Genomic DNA, 19,075 nt, shown 5'->3' on the forward strand with positions numbered 1-19,075 from the left:
ACCGCACGTCGTAAAAGGTGTGAAAAGAAACACAATAACACAAAAATAGGGAGCCAAAAAAAATTCTTCGCTATAGAACTTTTAAAAGAAAACCGGACTCTTTTGCGCCTTCTTTCCTTCGGAAGCTCTCTGCCTTTTCACTGCAGAAACGGTGCACATCAGCCGAATCCACGTCGCCTATTGGGTAAGAGCCTACCTCACCAGCACCGCGATCGTAAACAATAAATAGCCGGCGAATGTTTTCTAAAAGTTTTGTTAAATAATATTCAGATCCACATTTTGTAGCATAATTAGAGATTTGACGAAAATTGCCGAATTTGATAATGCTCAGAGCCAAGCGCCATCTATCGTGTGGTAAACGAAACAAGAAAAAGACCCTACTACGCCTGCGCACTCAATCCCCGAGCGTCGTCGGCGTCGTCTGCTAAACGGGTTTGCTTCTGGTCGCGCTTTCTTTGCGGAGCACTTTCGTTTTCTGGCTGCTCGAGTAGTGTTTACGTTTGTGATCGATCGCTCGGTGGCTATGCCGAAGGGCTGCAGTGTACCGAAGTGCCCGAATTACAGTTCCTACAGTCCGGAGGTTAAAAAGAAACAACTGCTGTTTCACCGCCTGCCACTCGATGAACCACGTAGAAGCACCTGGTGCAGGCTCATCGGTTTGAGAGACCCCGGGTCTACGGTCATTCTTGTATGCTCGGAGCATTTTGACACCGAGCGTGACTACAGCCACATCCACAGTGTTCTCCGTGAATGCGGGCAGGTTCCAAAAGCCCTCCACCTGAAACCCGATACGATTCCGAAACTTCGGCTACCGTCGCCCCCCGAACAGGAGAGAGTCGCCAAGCGTCAAAGGACCACGGTGAGTCGCGTCGCGAGCATCAAACGAATTTCACCATACGGAGGATAACGAGTGCATTAACTCTACTGTTGACGAACAGTACGATCTGCATGTGCTAAATTACTGTCGAGCCATTGCGGATCCGCAACCTCGGAAGGGAGCCGAAGGACGCGCCTTCGGTGCTGTACTCTGTCAAATTTCTGTGGGCATGCAATCAAAGCTACGACCCCAAGCTACGGCTCCCGCACGTACGTTGAGTGTCGATCATTGCTACGCAACAAGATGCTCTTTCCTTCCCCAAAAATCCCGCAGAAAGTTGCTCTCGAGGTGCTACTAGCATGAGCTCAAGACTTTTATGCTTGCGCAAATAAATTTTTTTGGGGAATGTTAAGACAGCAGGGCTGTTGGTCTGCCTCGAGTGGACGACGAGTCCTGCTGTAGACGAGGAATAAAATTTAATCTGTTAAATACTACTGTTTTTCTTTTGATTTTACTTTACCAAATGTGGTGTCACACTACTAGACCAATTGAACTTAAGGCAGCAAGGAATAAACAAGCTGCTTTTTGGACTTCAATGGATATGTGATATGTCACTTCCCTCTAGGGACTTGTAGGGACTTACTGATTGTTACTTTTACTGATGATTTAAATTTATAGATTTGACGTAACCTAGTCGATATGTCAACTTCCAGGTTGTATAATGTGGTCAATTTTCCTTTACCAGGATGATGATTCGGTATCGGCGAATGAAGCACCTATGGAGAGTGCACCTCTTCAAGAGTGCTGCTGCTGCGTAGCCTGGAAAGCAGGAGCAGACACTACATATCGCTGCATACAAGAGAGGCCAGCAACACACGACGTAGCTCTGCGAGTTGATATGCAAGGCAAGGCAGCTATGAAGGATGCATCTGTGCAAGCTTCAGTGGCTACTCAACAAGCAGCTACACACATCCAAGGTTCTTTGCTTGGTCGAACGGCAGTCGGTAAGCATTCCAAGAAACATCGGCATTGGCTCTCTAGCCATATAATGGCAACCATAAAATACCTGTATCCAATTAGTCTGTATGGTTTGTTTCTGGAATGTATTCGTTGGTAGTCACTGTCATACGCGAAGGCCCAATCCTCGGGGGATCCAACAATACCATGTATAGTTACTAAACTTTTCCTTATGCCGTTGCACATTCTCTTTGCCTGGAGACACTGAACAGAGATGTAATAATTGTTTATTGTTTGCCTGTGGTCAGGCACGCAGGTCAAAGAGGCCTATGCTGCGATGGCCTGTGCGGTGCAAACGGAAAGCTGGGTGCCTTCCTTTCCCGTGCTTCCTACCCCCTCACTGCTTTCACCAGCTTCCCCCCTTGAAGAAGACCTTGATCGCGGCCAAGAAAAGGATGAAGACTGGACCCCACTCAGCGAGCAGTCGGAAGATGACACGTGTTCAGGGTAGGGTGCCTCCCTTTCTTTTTTTTTACAGGCACAGTTCAAGGAAATATTGAAGAGGTAAACATTAGTATCTCCGTCTTTGAGACAATCCTACACTTTATGCCTGTTCATGTGAAAGAGAAGCTGATGTTCCCTACTCGATTTACTAACGAACAAGAATACCCTGTATACATTTTGGCATCCAACCAGGTTGGGAACTCCCCTTATATTTCAGCTCGACCTCGCTCACACGCTATCGTTTTTTGTCCGCATGCGACGACTATGCGGCACTGTATCAAGCTACACCTGACCTAAATTTTAGTTTTGTTTTCTGTAGCTGTTTGTGGCCTTGTAGGGGCCCTAGCTGTCTGTTGCTTATTGCTGATAAAAAAATGAAACAACGAACACATTTAGGTGTTGTTTAATCATATATTAATTTATACTCCTTCTAGGGATGAAACCGTAGAATCCGGGTTGCCCCTGCAGGATGAGAAGAAATATGTTGTCTTCGAAAGCTGCCTGCTGGAACTCTTTACCATCTGCCGGACTTGCCTTATGAAGTGCGAGCCCAGCCTAACTGTGAAAGGCACCCTGGTGAAGGTGGAGACCATCTGCAAAGACTCGCACTACCATACCTGGAGCAGTCAGCCAGTCATCAAGGGCAAGGCTGCTGGGAGCTTGCTACTGTCTTCAGCAATCTTCTTTTCTGGAGCTAGCCCAACAGCCACATTACGTGTGCTGCAGCTAATGAACGTCCAAGTCAAGACGCTGAGGATGTACTGTATCACCTTGTTGCGCACCGAAAAACAATTTCTCCGAGGGGGCAACATCTTGTAAAATAAAACGTAAAACAAAGGGGAAAAGGGGGGAACGAAGTGAATTATGCAGAAGGAGAGGAAGAGGATGAAGAGGAGGTTTATATATAAAAACAGTTGGTAGTCCAGCGATCGGGTGTCTTTCTTTCTATCTCTACCTTTTCCTTAGTTCAGCTGGTTTTTTTCATAATGAGTAACCAACTAGCTCAGATTACACCAATCGTTATTTAACTATCAGTCGGCATTTCTCATCCCCACTGTAGAGAAGGTGAGAATTAAGACAAACTACTGTTAAGCTGAAGACAGCGCACAGGACAAAGACTGAGAAAAGCACACCGGCCGAGCGCCAAAGTAACAACTGTGGTTTTATTTAAAAAGAAAAAAGAACATCTCATGCAAAAAGTTTACAAAAAGTAAAATAAAATGTCAAAGATGACGTCAGTGTTCAGATTTCAATGAAATCAGTTTGTTTATAGAACCATTCTTTAAACATTTGTTTACACATGTGAACACAGACGTCACCTCGGGCAGGTTATTTAGCTTCTCTGTTGGCTTTTTGCTTAAGCCGTTTTTCAATACAAATTCAGCCATTTGTTCAGGACTCGTCCTGTGATCTTCTTTCTGTCTTTATCCTTCGATGCACTGTATTTACCTTGATGATTCATGAACCTACTTGGCTGTATCTCCACTTTACTGTCGATGCCATTTACTATCCCAATAAATTGAAAAATTGTAATATTGCTTGTTATAGCATAATTGTGCAACAGATGTGCTGTGCTTATCTTCATGATTAGGTACGGACAAAGCACCAGGATGAGCTGTTGGAGCAGCTAAAAGACAGTCCTGTCGACTTGAGCGGAGATGGAAGATGCGACTCCCCAGGCTTTTCCGCAACGTACCTGACTTACTCCGTTTATGCTCCTCAAATCAACAAGATCTTGCACTGTGAACAAGTTCAGGTTGGTGAGGTAAGAGATAATGATGATTGTGATGTCATAGAAGTCAATGTTAATACTTGTGGCATGCAATACGACCGAAACATGTTATTTCAAATATAGTTTATGCCAGAAGTTACAACCCCTCCCTGTTGGAAAATCTCGATGATGGAAAGATGACGGAAAAGGCTCATACAAGCATAACCGTAATATGGGACATCCTATACAAGCGAAAAAGGCGGCTCCAGTATAGTGGAATAAGGCGGAACGATACAGGTGGGCGGAACCATACAAGCGTGTCGTATTATGGGACATCCTATACCAGCGTAGTGGATATAGGCGGAACCATGTAGGCGGACGGAACCATACATGCATAACGTAATATGGGACATCCTATACCAGCAAAAAGGCGATACCAGCATGGTGGAGCCATATGGCTCCAGCGTGTTGGTTTCGCCTTTTCACTGTTGTACAGGGCGATTTAGTTTCAAGCTTTACATGCATGTTTAGAAAGGTCGTGAAAGCTATATTAATGCGGTTTGTGCAGGCGAGTTATACGGCCAGGCGTACGTAGTATAGGGACCTAGTCGTAACGATCAGTCAGATAATTAAATACAATTTGTTAATCAACTTTTTAATTAGTGAAAATGAAAATATGGTTTCAATTAGAAACTTGCTGAGTCATTGAAAACCACAAAATCAAGTTTTTTTTAGAAGGATATAATTCAGGGGTAGCGTTTTATGCATTCTGTAAAAAGCTTTATTTGGACGAGTTTCTAGGTTTCAGTTTCTTATCAGAGCTCATCTCTGCGCCCACGGTCCTGTTCCCCAGGGGCATAGACACGCAACACACATGCGCCTTGCTTCCCTTCATCCTACGAGGGAGGCGAGGGGGCGGCTTCGCACTGCGGTCACCGGGCAGCTGGACCGCAGGTGCAAAGATGCGCTCTGGTAAGAAACCGAAGTCTGGAAATGCATCCAAATTGACCATTTTTTTATAACGCCATATAATGCTACTCGTCTATCTTTACAAAGAAAATTGATTTAGAGTGTTTTGATGATGCTTAGCAGGTTTCTAATTGGAACCATGGGTCTATTTTCACTGATTAAAAATTTCACGAACTTACTATACTTAGAGAGAGGCTGAAGCAGTTTTGTATTTGAGAAAACACTTTTAAATCTTCTTCATTCGACCTCGAGAATCTCAAATATCAAAATTATTTACTAATTTAATTAATCAAGGCTGCATAGTCATTTTTAAAGCGCTGTGAAAGCACCTCCCTAGACAGCGACGTCACAACAGCAGCTTTCAAAATCTTTGTTCACGCATCTTCAGCGCCTATCAAAGCTATGCACGCACGTGCTATTTTTAAAAGGGCAGAAAAATGTGTCACGACTGGTGCCAGTGCCGGAGAATATACCTAGAAAACTTGCGATTGGACGCGCGGCCCTTAAGCGACACACGCTTGGCGGCCGAAAGGTCTTCTTACGATGTCACTGTTGGTGGGATGTTTTTTGTGTTTTCTCACGTTTAGTTATATCTTTGAGGAAAACGAACGGGATATTCAGATTCGCGGGATAAAACTACGCTAGAATGAACCTCCATCTAGTTTTCTGAAAGAAGTCTGGCATATCTCTGTAATAAGCCGACGGATCATTACAAATTAGCCTTTTATACTATGCCGCCCTGGCCATATAACTCACGTGCACAGACCGCGTAAATGTAGCTTTTACGGCTTTTTTTTTTAAAAAATCTGTAAAACATAGAAAAAAAACTCTGTAGAATGTCCCCCAATACGATACGATTGTATGGTTCCTTCCCCGCTTGCATTGTTCAAGAAAGACTTGTGGACATCCAGCGTTTCATTGGAATGCTGGATGTCAGCGAGTCTCTACATCAGTGAGTGGTTTCAAACAAGCATGGTGTTTGCACACCAGTAAGCTCTTATCCGAGGCTCACCAGGACCACTAAGAGCAGAGGCGAAATGTCGTGACCTGGTAAATTTGGTTGCAGGTATTTATTTTTACAAGAACTGCATGCAGGAAAGCTTAACTTTGCTTAAAAGAAGATTATTAAAAATTCAATACTGAACAATGGTGTCCCTTGAGCTGTCAGACCAAACTCCCACTCTTGCCACTCAGGAGTTCCTAACTTGTGCGTAGAGGATCAGCACAACCCAGATTTGTGCTGTGAGCGCACCTGCAATATAAAAGTTGAATAAACATGAGATGAAATATGAGACGTTTACAATTCTCTGTAACGTGAAATTAGAGCACAGATCTTGAAGAGGAGGATGGGAAGGTATGCCCCTCCTCCCCCTCCCCTCCTCCTCTTCTGCTCCCTCCCATTTAGCAGGGAACTTCCCTGAATTTAGCGGGAAAATTTCCCCACTAAATTTAGCTGGTTAAGTTTCCCACTAAATTTAGCGCAGAAATTGATGTCACATGACCTCAACACAAATGCAGTTTTTCCGCTAAAAGTAGCGGGGAAAATGACGTCGCATGACCGTGTCACGTCATCCATAAAAAAATTCAGTTTCTCAGCTAGACTTAGCGGAAATATTAACGTCACATGACCACAACGTTAATTCAATTTCCTGCCAAGTTTAGTTGGGTGGTTACGCCGACAGCGACGCCGCGAAACGCGGAAACGGGTGCTAAGAGCTGCGCTAAAAACTAAATGCATCAGGTGAAATAAAGTGAACATTAGAGATACTGTAAGAAAAAGAAGAGAATCTAAGATACCGTTCTCAGATCCTTCCTTTTGTCCGTTCTCAAATGTTTTGATTTCAAGAAATGTTTATCTCTTTATTCATACCCAGGGAACCCCTCCCAGTTTCAGCATGAATGCAATAAATCAATGCAGACTAGACCTTGTAAACTATAATCCACATGAAAATTAATGTTTGCCACATAGTCATGTATGAGTCAGCGGCTCAGATCTCTAAATACGTTTGTATTGAGGAACATTCTTGAATAAAACTTCTGGGCTTCGAATTCAACAGTTTGTACTTCCATAAGGAACACTGTATGGCACTGATTTTTTTTTTTTTTGTGACACATCAGAAACAGCACAGCACTGTCATCCTCGCATACCTAACAAGAATTTGTATTTTTTTTTTTAGCATGGCATGTGCTATTCTAATGCCCATACAGCATCCTTTAACAAAATTTCCTTTGTAGAGCTTTTTATTGGTTCTTATTTAGCTCGCACGACAGATTCGGTACCTTGAATTCTCACTCGGCATCAACAGTTTTATATATTAATGTAATAGCGAAAGACAAGATGTATGGACTTGAGTACGGCTCAGCAAGCACAGATGTTGAGAAAAGTACTGAAGAAAACTCAAATGTGCAAATAAAAATAAGCTGGAATGTGGAATTATGGACATGAATACAGTTAGCAGATTCAATATGAAGAATATGTGTTAGACGCACGCTCAAAGAAACCTGTTGCATCTATATTCATTCAAATTACTTTGGAGAACCCAGCGCTGCAGTCTCAGGTGGGAGTTCGCTGAATGAGTCTACTGAAAATGAGTGTAGACGGAAAAAGCAGTTTGATCTGCGATAATGAACATTACATAAGTGACATGTCATTATTACTGTTACAGTGCCGAATGTTCCAAACTGTCAGTCGCATCATTCTGTGAGTTCCCTCCGTACATTACAGGGTTTGGCTCTCTCGAATGCTTTGCGAGAAAAATGATGAACTGGAAATATCTAGAGTAGTTCTAGAAAAACTATTTCCAGAATCTTATCTCAGCATCGCAAAGAATATAAAAAGTTTCTAAAGACAAGGTTAGTGCAGGAGTTGAATAAACTAAATACTTTGTTTTTCGAAACCATCTTGCCGTAGTAAACGTATGAAGTTCCCCTAGGTAGAGCTAGTCATTACGGATGATTGTGCCCATTGCGTACCATAAAAATTTAATTTGCGACCTACAATATTTACAAACTCAATTAACTCTGAATAAGTGGACCACTTGGCATTAAAGATTGGCCTCACCATGACTGTCTGCCAACATCTACATAATAATTTCCATGAACCTATGTATTTCAAGAAAATATTTGGTGCGAGCTGCTTAAAACACAATAGCACTTTTTAGCAAGTGCTGATTGTTGGGCAAGTTGGTACGGTACGTTAGAAAACATGATTGTGCTTTGAAGACGGGGACATAGGAAGGACAGACACCACAGAGTGCTAACTTTCAACTGATTTAATTCAAGAACCTCGGCGTAGAAACACACTGCGTCACCGCACCACATCTCAACCAATCCGTGGCCCTGCCACGGACCGCAAGTACGCCAACTCCTTATCCGCCAAGTCAATTGACGCCACACTGACACACGTGCCAGAACTATTTATAGCATCAGCCTCCATAATCTCTCTAACAGTCATATCTTTGTGCCTAGCAAGAACAGTAGACTGAGCAAATAATGGTTTGCACTCGCAGTCATGATCTGTCGTGTCACTGTCATGACTGCGGGTGCAAACCATTATTTGCTTCGTCTATTGTTCTTGAGAGGCACAAAGATAGGACTGTTAGCGAGATTATGGAGGCTGACACTATAAATAGTTCCGGCACAAGTTGTGTCAGTGTGGCGTCAATTGACTTGGCGGATAAGGAGTTGGCGTACTTGCGGTCCGTGGCAGGGCCACGGATTGGTTGAGATGTGGTGCGGTGACACAGTCCGTTTCTACGCTGAGGTTCTTGAATTAAATCACTTGAAAGTTAGCGCTCTGTTGTGTCTGTCCTTCCTATGTCCCAGTCTTCCAAGCGCAATCATATTTTCTACCGCACTTTTTAACACTTATAGAAAGCCTGTTGTGGGCCACAACTTAAGCAGTTTTCACTTCATTATAAAGAGCAATTACACATATGTGAACCATGAATATAGGCCTGCACTGAATTTTTTTCTTAAGCTGAACGTGCTATGCTCTGTTTACTATATAAATCTTTGCAGAGCTGACAATGTGCAAGTTCCTGTTTTTTTATATTTCACATGTCCCGACTGGTGAGTGTGGTAGGGACATAAGATTGATGACACCAACGAAACACAATGATTATTTTAAGAATTTGTTTGGGTATAGCACGAGCAAGGCGATCTGCGGGAAGTTATTTCTGTGACACCGTCGAACCTACATCCGCGGGCTTTAAGTTCACATGTTAATCATGTCTGCAGACTCCTTTTTGTAATTGGAATTTCATCCAACCCAAGATTTGAATATGTTTTTTTGCATTTTAGGCTTAGTAGTGCTTTTGCTGTTCTATTAATAGGTAAGAAAAATGCTTATTTCAAGTGGCATACCTAACACCTGGTGGCACGAGGACTCCCGTGTCGTGACGCAGACCGAAAGTCACAGCCAGGGAGATACTGCGATGCTCTTGTTGCTGGGATTACCTCCCCCATGGTCCTGCCCAGACCACAGAAAAAGATTGAGTCCAAGCTTGTGGCCACTAGGATCTCCAGATCTTGAGGCACCCAAGTAGCTGAAAATAAAAACAAATCACAATCAAGTACTTGGCAGAGCTACATTAGAATGGCTAGCATATTCTTTCGTGATCAGCACATAGATCCTCTTATTTTAGTCATAGTCACCCCCCAGGACAAAGCTACGTAGGCGTTAAAATGATGGGTACCGAATTTAGGTGAATGATCAAATGCATTCATTTAACCCCCTTTCGCCCCAACCTGAGACTTCTGTCAAATATTCACATTCAACTGTAAAGACTACAAATAAAACTACTACTGCAATGCAAAGCCGTATAGTGGGAGAGTTTAGCCAGCGGGTGTGGCAACGAAGGCGCCGGAGAGGAGGAAAGGGAGGAGAACGCCGAAGGAGGGAGAGAGAAGGCAGCAGAGAAAGAAAGAGGAGACGACCACCATTTTGACGCAAAGCTGTCTGCACGGAGCACTGTTGAGGCTACGTGTCGTCTGCTACGGGCTTATTTATTTTTTTTGCCTAAATAAAAGTGCGTTCAAACATGGAGGAACTTCTTTCTTTAGGTTTTTAAGCCACCGAGCAATAACACTATATCATTTTATTGCCAGAGCCTGCCAAATAAAAGGAAATAACCGAAATTTGAATATCGATCCCATGCCGGGCGAATGAATGAAAATGGCGGCCCTCCCCGTTCAGCTGGGAGCAGCCTAGAGTTCACGCGCATGCGCTCACGCCTCTTGCTCTGTGCCGCGGGCTGATCAGCTCACTCGGAAGGGAGACGTTACGGCAGCGAAATCATAGACTGCCAGACTCTCCCCATATATGGCTCTGCTGCAATGGAAAGATTTTCCTACCCTCGTGCTCAGCGAGTGTCGACTGTGGATACAACTCCGGTTCATACACTCGCTGAACATGAGGGTAGAGTGTACCAGCAGAGGGCAGGTGTCTGTATACAAAGAGTTTAGTTGGCACACCAAGAGGCTAACGAATAAGAATGGGTACCACTCTGAGCAAAATGCCAAAAAAGCGTGGATCTCGGCTTGACACTAACAGCGGCACACAGTATCTATTTTACTGACAAAGGGGTACTAAATCATTATTTTCAGCTTCCTAACGAAACTAAATATTCTTCCCGGCTTGCTTTTTAGGAAAATCTCCAAATTTACAAGAACTACTAAGACAAGACAACGTCTAAAAAAAAAAAAAGCAATGGCAAAACCAGCAATCGAATTCGCCTGCTCTCCAGTAGCACGACATCTATGGCAGGCAGACCTGCAGAATGAGCAAGCAGTTTAAGAAACAGAGTATGTCCCATGTATAATTTTTTTTTATGCTGCAAAGCAAGCGCTGGAAGGAGGTTTCACGACATTAACGAAATTTCTTGCAATCAGTTGAGAACAAATTAGAGCAGTGAACTTGTCCTTGCTTCTGGCATAACGTTTTAGTGTTGCCCATGGAAACTCACATAAATTTGAAAATAAAAACAAAAAAGACTAACCTTCATAAAAAAATCTGTAACTTTGGCAAAGAAAAGTTACCTTGGAAAAAATATGTACAATACAGTTGTACAGCGTGCATTTGTGTGCTTAACCAATTTTGAGGCAAATCGGCGACAATGAAAAGAAGACGTTTGAGTACAATTAAGGGAAAGACAGAAAGGATGCATACCTACAACAAAAACATTTAGAACGACCACGGGCAGGAAACTCTGGTGAGGCTCTCGGAGTGACTCCCTCATATGGGCCTGCGCAGACCACAGAACAAGATCGGTCAGAGCTTGCAGCCATAAGGTGCTTCATACCATGAAGTTACAGAAGCGGGTGCAATTGGAAGCAAAGTGCATTTCATTTCTCTGAAAAACGAAGAGTTTAATAGGTAGCTTGCATTCATAAGGTGATAGTCATGAATGCACAGACTTTTCAATGCAGCGCTATATCACCAACTTGTTAACCATGCCGGGCAACACTAAAAACTGAGAGCATTATTTTAAACTATCTCAGCTTAAAGTTAACCACGACAGAAGCTTCAAGCCATCCTTGCAAATTCAGTGCACAAAGCAAGCCATGTGACCTTCTAGTTGGACGCCATGGTACGTCGAGCTTATAATCATGCGTCATGCTGTTTTTGCTGCAAAGGCTTTTAGTTTTAAAAGTGGTCCAGCTTAAAGAGACTAAAAGTATAGACGTTTATGAGTGGGGCCCTCACCTAGTCTGCAGCTACATTGCGAAATAGGACGTTCCAACCGGGATGTTTGCTGCCTGTAACCACACGACCAGCTTGTGCCCAGCGATTGTTCGAGCTGAATACATGTCCTCGACAGTGCCATTATTTGACAAGCATTTCTATGACTGTTAAACATGACTGACTTACAGAGAGACTCCACCTCAACGACTAATGACTTGGGATACCTAACTGAATACTGATATATCAACTAAATGCAAAACAATTACCTGGCAAGCATTAAATCTTTCAAGAGGCTGGGTCGACTCCGCATTAAGTTGAAGGAGTCGATGCGTAATAGGACAATACAAACAAAAATATGCCTTAGAATTCCTTTTGCACCCCCAAAATGATGTGTTTTTGAAGGTAAGGTACACAATGTTCTTGATTTAGAAAGTGCCTCAGCTGTACAAATGCATATGCAATAAGGGCACTTGCCAAGCCTATTCTACTCAGCTCTGTGCAGGTTAAGCTAAGTTAGAGTATAGAAGTACATGCTCACTGACACCATCAGAAAGGCAGGGAGAAGTCTCCGTTGTTCGACCTCCAGCCCGTCTGCTACCTTCGATGACGTTTCAGCGCCTGATGAGCCTGGAGCGAGCACATCTGTCTAAAGCGGGGTGAAAAGCACAAGCATGTGCTGGAGGACGCCCAGCCATTCTCTTTTTGTCATCGGCTATACTACATATTTTTAGTAAGACATATTTTTAAGTGAGGAAAAGTACTGCAAATATGCAGTCCACCTTAAAGATAGCAACAGTTGCCATTCACCATTTTCCAAATAAGTGCTCCCACGTACCGGAACATCTACACATGTGGTGCGTGAGTAGGTTCAGGACTGAGAGGCTAGAAAACGAAGCGCTCGCAAGGCTTGTCTGGCCCTTCCAACCATGCGGGTACATTCGTTGCAAGTTCCCGATTTGTAGACAAAATGATTTAGAATGAGCAAATCTTGTCTACGCCCGAGGTAGAACATTGAGTTGCGATTCCCCCATATTGTGCGAACCATCCTTCAAACTGCGGTACCACCTGCAAATAAACTATGTTGTGCTGCGGCACGCGTCCATGCTGCCTGCTTCAGAGGAAAACCACTGCTCGTGTTGAAGACGACATCCCACAGTGGACAGGCAACAATTTTTAACGAACAAAAACAAAATTGATATAATTCAATAGACACAGATAGGCTCACAAAGTGTCGGCACCATGATTGTTGTTGTTGGTTTTACTCTTGCATACAAACAAAGGTGACTTCCTCTCTCCTCCGATGGACAGTAAAACCCCCTTATCTTGGTAGCCCCTATTTCTTCTCGAATCGGTCACAGAGGACATAATCGCAGCCACTGAATTCCGCCAAATTAAAGGCCGCGAAAATTAAAGGTTCGCCAACATTAAGGGGTTTACTGTTCTTCTGAGTGTCACATGATGTTAACATTTCAAGGAGGCTGAAGGTATTGGTTTAAGAAAAAATTTACCTATGAAAAAAATGCCCTTCTCCAGGTTAGGCACGCGAGGTTCTTTTGCACTACGTATAAGGTGGCAAGTTTATTTCGGCAGAGCTTTTGGTAAAACGGAGTCACAAAAGTAGCTATACTTGGCGTCAACTATTTTGTGCTGCATTATAAAGCCAGAGTAGATTCCACAGTGCGTGCTTCAGCAGAGCACTGTTTGTTGCGAGAGCATATGTGGTTTAGTGTTGCATCCCATTTGCATAATCTAGAGAAACTAGCGCTGACAGAGTTGGAGCACTCCAAATATTAACAGCCGACTGTAGAAGCATTGAGAGATGCACACATGCGAACTGTGCATTTCTTAAAGGTGGGTTCGAGCAAAGGTAAAAACAATATCTATACTTACGGCGGCCATACTTGCCTTTCCCAAGCACGACCACTTTTCCCTCGGTAGCACCATCCAGTAAGAAGCACCAGCAACACGCCCATGAGACGCCGCCGCCTCCTGGATTGAATGACGACCCGCCTGAGGTCTTGGAAGGAGATCCGGAACACTGCTTTAGGCCAGATGTTGTATCTGGTGGGGCAGAGACTAAAAGCAAAAATTAACGAATTTATCTGAAGCGCTACATTCCTATAGGACAGCAGTATTTTTTTAGGCCAGTGATTCGCTTTAATTAAACACAAATGGTTGGTTTATATGATGAACCATCAGCCCCTATTTTTCTTAAGTGTAACGCAGTGTCTAACGTTACGTCCGACGGAACCCGAAATAAAAATTAAAGTTACGCCCAACGTAACTGTCAAGCATTCGAGTTACGTCCGACGTAACCCAAAATAAAAATTAAAGTTACCGTATTTACTCGAAAATAGGTCGAACTCTATTTGTTGGACCCACTGAGAATAAAAAAAACAATTCAAATATAGGTCGACTTTTTTTTATTTTTAAGAACAGGGGAAATTTTGGGCAAAAGAAAGAAACCTTTATTTACATCACTTCACAGCTTGGTAGACATCCTCGCAAATCCGCCACAATACTTCACTGACACCGTTGTAAAATGACGACAAGAAACGAAAGAAGGAGCGAAGCAACGAAAGACAAACTACAAAGACGCAAACAAAGCCGCCGTGTCGCCATGAGCAACACGCGAGCCGCGCCGCCTCAAGCAACTAACAAAAGTAACATCTTTTTTTTTTTTTCTTTTTTTGTGCGCGTTTGCGAGGATGGAGGACAAAGTGCATGGCGCATCGCGTTCCTCTCCTTCCCCATTGCCCAACAAGGGGAACGCTAGAGGTGCGATGGCGAAATCCAATGCCCCAAGAGGTGCGCGCGATAGCGGCACCAGCCACCGCTGTTGTTTTCGGTTGTTTAACAAAAGCTTTTGGAAACAAGAAGCGGCGCAGCTCTACAACGCCGGCTCGGTGACTCGATAGCTTCATGCCTCCGGTACGGTCGCAAAATTTGGTCGCGAATGTAGGTCAAAATTCTTTAGTCACGATTTCCGAAAAAAAAAAAAAAAGAAAAAGGTCGACATATATTTGAATAAACACGGTAGTCAGCTGCGCGACGAGACACACATTATGAAAGCGATTGGTGCGAGCGATCAAGGCGATGAGCGACGTTTTCTAGAAGCCCAGGAACCGAGCGGCGCAAGCAGCGAGTGTGAGAAATCTTCGTCGCTCGGCGCCGGCACTCGTAGCTTCTCGTCGTCGCTCGTCTCGTTGATCGCTATATTGCTTACATGCTGTTCAGAAAGGTGCTCTAAGTGGTTACCATTGCATTGGGACCAGCCTCGCATCCAACCGTAACCATTTTGACTTTTTTTTAAGCCGCCCAGGTAGAAGTTAACATCGTACATACATCGTTTTCAAGCATGGCTCCTCGTTCATTGCTCGATTTACTTTTTCGTAAATGACAAACCGCAATGAAGCACAATTATTCTAGTTCAAAATTGTCACGAACACTTGGCACGCATGCTTACACTGTAGCGCACCTAACGTAATTTAAAAGTAGAACGAAAACGGGGCGAGATTCGCTTACCGCTTCACGGACACAGAGTCCTTCGGATCCTAGGCCTAACGGCCGAAATCGGAAGTCGCCTGCGGTCCGGCGATCGGACGAGTTGAGCCGGCCGCGCTGTGCTGACCCCGGCTGACCACGCCTGGTTGAACCATGAGAGGCGTCGTCGAGTTGAGAGCCAGAGACGCAGTAGAAACGGACCGTAAAACATCTGTCCCGTAAAACGCAGGAGCCAGCGCCAAAACCGCTACGTCTGGCTGCGTCGCCATCTCCGCGACGACCGGAAGCGTGTAAACCGGGACTGGCCGGGAAGTTAGAAAAGGCGCGGCAGCGGAAGCCACTGGGCGGAAGCTTTACGTTTCGGTTTCGCTTTTCTCCGACATCGGCCACGGTCGCGGGCTGGTATGTTTGCGGCTGGTTGCGACGACGCGAGGGGCCACGAAAAGACGCCGAGTTGGCCGAGTACGAGTCACGGCCCACGATACGAGCAACGGGCCATTTGCCCCTGTCGACCGGCGATGCGGTATCCGCGGCTTAGTGTCACGATCGGTTTGTTGCCGTGCACGTTGACTCAAAGCTCGAAGTTATGCAGTTCCGTCAGTTCCGTTCCGGCACCAGCCGCACCACGTTTTCCGGTGCATCGCACGTGGAGGCCTTTCGACGCATTCAGTGAACGTAAAGATCGCGCCCGCTGTCTTCGGTGCTGTGGAAGAAGTTGGGAGACGGAAGAAGCATCAAAACCAAGGCGTTTAGGACTCCAGTCCGGGCCGCCGGTCCACTCTGAACGAGAGGCGACGTGTGTGTGCACGCTTTGAGGAAGCCTCCACGTTTCGCCGCGCCAGAATTCGCCGATCGCGACCAGACCCCGAGTCCGAGAGGCTCTTGCGCAGCCAGGAACGGCAGCGAGGTAGGAGCTGCTCGTTCTGCGCAACCATGCAGTGCTCTACAGTGCTCGGAGCTCTCGTTGTCATGCGTGCTTGCTCCGAAGCCTTTGTGACCCCTTCGGACGCGCAAGTCGTACTTCGCAAAGGTTTGGACGGGGCCGCCCTCACCGAGCAGCTCCGCTAAATTCCGCTTACTTATGATCGCAATAAAAGCTTGCGTTTGTTCTCGGGAAAAAAATTGCGGGACCGCTCTCCGCGCCGCCGACGAGGTTGGCCGCCACCATGTTCTCAGCTGTTCACTCGCTCCCGCAGCGAGCGCCTTCCGATAATCCTCCCCGTTCCAAAATGCGATGCGATCTTCGTTTACATGGGCTGAATGAATGCGCACTCGCCATCTCGATCCACCTCTGTCTAGCGACTTTAATGCCATGCGCTTTGCGTATTATGCCGTTTACATGACCGCATATTGAATGCGGCAACTGGATTCAATGCGACTAAGTCGCATTCATGTAAACGCGGCTTATGGTATTTTTCGACATGTATGATGTATGTAACGATACCGGTGGTAAACGATGGACGTTTTTGTTGGAAGATGGCGGTCGTCTTTCTGCATGTATGGTTTAGTTATACCGGTGGTCTTGTGGTAGAGGCGTTTCGTTGGAAAGATGGCGGTCGCCTACGTCATCGGACGCAAAATCATACCAGCCATACCGAGTCATATCGGCGAGCAAACCGGCTGCCAGTATAGACAGACCCGGAGCCAGAGCGGTGCCGGTATCTCCAGTTATGGAGAACGCAAAACCAAACTAGCTGCATGTATAATAACAATAAATTATGGTGGTGTCATACCAGGACTGTACAAGCAGCAGGTTTGTTTCTTGTACGTTTTTCCAATAGGGCTGTTTCCCCTGTCAGAATTATAAGGCGCTAAGCATATGTAGCTAACAGCCAAGGAACCCACTCCACAGTCTCAGAAGTGATAGAATAAAGTGATGCAAAAACCTGCGAACTTGGTAAATAGTGCCCAAACTAGGGAGCACTTCATGGCTCTGTATTTACGTCTGGTTCAGATCTACTGAAATAACTGCTAGATTGGAAGAAAAGCTATACTTGGAGGCTGGAACAACCAAGAAAATGTAAAGACTGAGTGTACAGGCAAGCTGGTGGTAGCTAATCATGTAGCAACACCTGATACTATATGCTACAGAAAAGGAAAAACTTTTAGCCGAAGTAACAGATACAGGTTTGTCACTTCGACTAAAAGTTTTTCCTTTTCTGCACTACAGTCTCATATTTTAAACGGCATGACAAGAAAACGTGGAAGTTTGTGGAACCATTAAGTTTTTGGGTATCTAGTTTGAGAAGACATGATTCAGGGTAGAATTCGGGCATTTGTGTACCTTATGCAGTGTGAGGAAGTACGGGCCAGTGTCCAGATGGAGAAGCAGGGACTTATTCGCTGTCTGGAATTCCTGAAGACCAAGGACATCAAGGTGCGCTCTTTGACAACTGACCGACACCGCTCAATAGCGAAGCACATGAGGGAGGTGGAGCCTGAAGTTCTTCACTACTTTGATGTGTGGCACGTATCGAAAAGTAAGTTTAATATTCATTTTCTTCTTAGCATAATCAAAGGAAACCCCGAAAGCACCTTATCTGACGGAAAGTCGGAATCAGCGATGACTAGGAGTTTGTTGTCACTGCAGCTTGTTTGGACATGCCAGCCGACGGTGGTTGATAAAGAAAGAACGGGCACATTTCGGAATACTGCCTGCTTACTGAGCGATTGAAACACTTGTTTCAAATACGACAAGAAGCTGCATGAGCAAAAGTTGTACGAGTTTTATATCCCCAAGCGTGGTTGCTGGGGGGCTATGTTGCGCTTTTTACACTCCCAGGAGACTTGGAAGAGGGAAGTGACGTCAACGACTAGAGCAAATGCAGATTGGATGTTGACAGAAGAAAACAAAATCAACATCCAATCTGCATTCGCTGTGTTGTTGACGTCACTTCCCTCTCCCTGGTCTCCTGGGAGTGCAAAAAGCGCAACATAGCCCCCCTGGCTACAAGTCCCATTGAACCATAGGGTCGCACTTCGATGTAGTCTTGGTTGTGCTCACGTTTTTGCTATTGTTTGAAGGGGATCAGTTGGCCCCCATCAATAAGCACCATTTTGTAGTGAACAGTGATGTGATTGCTGCGCTATTTGGGCCAAACTGCGCCAAAGTGCGTAACCTGCTACATCTTGCTGCATTTTACCAAAATGTAAGGAATTCGTGCCAACGTTGCGGCCAAACTTGACTTCAAAAAGTGATGCTGAAAATATAATATATGAGGCCTTGCAAATTGGCCCATTGCTGCTATAAGAATGTGAGTTTTTAGAACTTTAGATTATCACGTGAAAAACACACTATTTGATCCGATTTTGCATCAAGCCCTCGCAGTACTGAAGTTCCTCAATAATTCTTATGTTTGTGTTCTGTTCTGGCAGGTTAGTTAGCTTCGTTGAGTGCATTCTCACCAAAAATTGGTGTACTGCTGTGAAGCGGCAACCACGGAGTTGACATCGTTATTTTGCTTGTGTTGCTTAGCTGCAGCGCACCTTTCTGCTAAGGGCAAAGCATTCCTCCAAAGCGAGACGTGACCGTTTTTTTAATAAAACTGCGACTTCTATATATGATCGACTGACTGTGATATCCTGGCGGTACCTTTCTTCCAATTCTAGACTTGTCAAGTATAGCTCTCTATTGCAGAAAAATTTTATATGGACTCTTCTTTCCCTATTGGAAAAACGTACAAGAAACAAACCTGCTGCTTGTACAGTCCTGGTATGACACCACCATAATTTATTGTTATTATACATGCAGCTAGTTTGGTTTTGCGTTCTCCATAACTGGAGATACCGGCACCGCTATGGCTCCGGGTCTGTCTATACTGGCAGCCGGTTTGCTCGCCGATATGACTCGGTATGGCTGGTATGATTTTGCGTCCGATGACGTAGGCGACCGCCATCTTTCCAAAGAAACGCCTATACCACAAGACCA

The 19,075-nt window shown here is 44.8% G+C and overlaps 1 protein-coding gene and 1 long non-coding RNA gene across 2 annotated transcripts in view; both read left to right on the top strand.

Moving 5' to 3' along the window:
- Window positions 1-468: 468 nt before the first annotated feature.
- Window positions 469-3,869, top strand: LOC120841726. Its single transcript, XM_040212687.3, has 5 exons — window positions 469-859; window positions 1,563-1,821; window positions 2,083-2,281; window positions 2,713-3,036; window positions 3,827-3,869. The coding sequence occupies exons 1-5, from the start codon at window positions 524-526 to the stop codon at window positions 3,867-3,869; spliced, it is 1,161 nt and encodes a 386-aa protein (XP_040068621.1). The 5' UTR covers window positions 469-523.
- A 103-nt stretch (window positions 3,870-3,972) lies between these two features.
- The window catches only part of LOC120841732, a 28,010-nt gene continuing 12,907 nt past the window's right edge, over window positions 3,973-19,075 (top strand). Inside the window, exons 1-2 of the long non-coding RNA XR_005715800.1 lie at window positions 3,973-4,043; window positions 17,441-17,627. This is a non-coding gene — a long non-coding RNA (uncharacterized LOC120841732). The remainder of the gene's footprint in view (window positions 4,044-17,440; window positions 17,628-19,075) is intronic.

This window comes from Ixodes scapularis, unplaced genomic scaffold (genome assembly GCF_016920785.2).
Source record: "Ixodes scapularis isolate PalLabHiFi unplaced genomic scaffold, ASM1692078v2 PGA_scaffold5__190_contigs__length_132052651, whole genome shotgun sequence".
NCBI lineage: Eukaryota > Metazoa > Arthropoda > Arachnida > Ixodida > Ixodidae > Ixodes > Ixodes scapularis.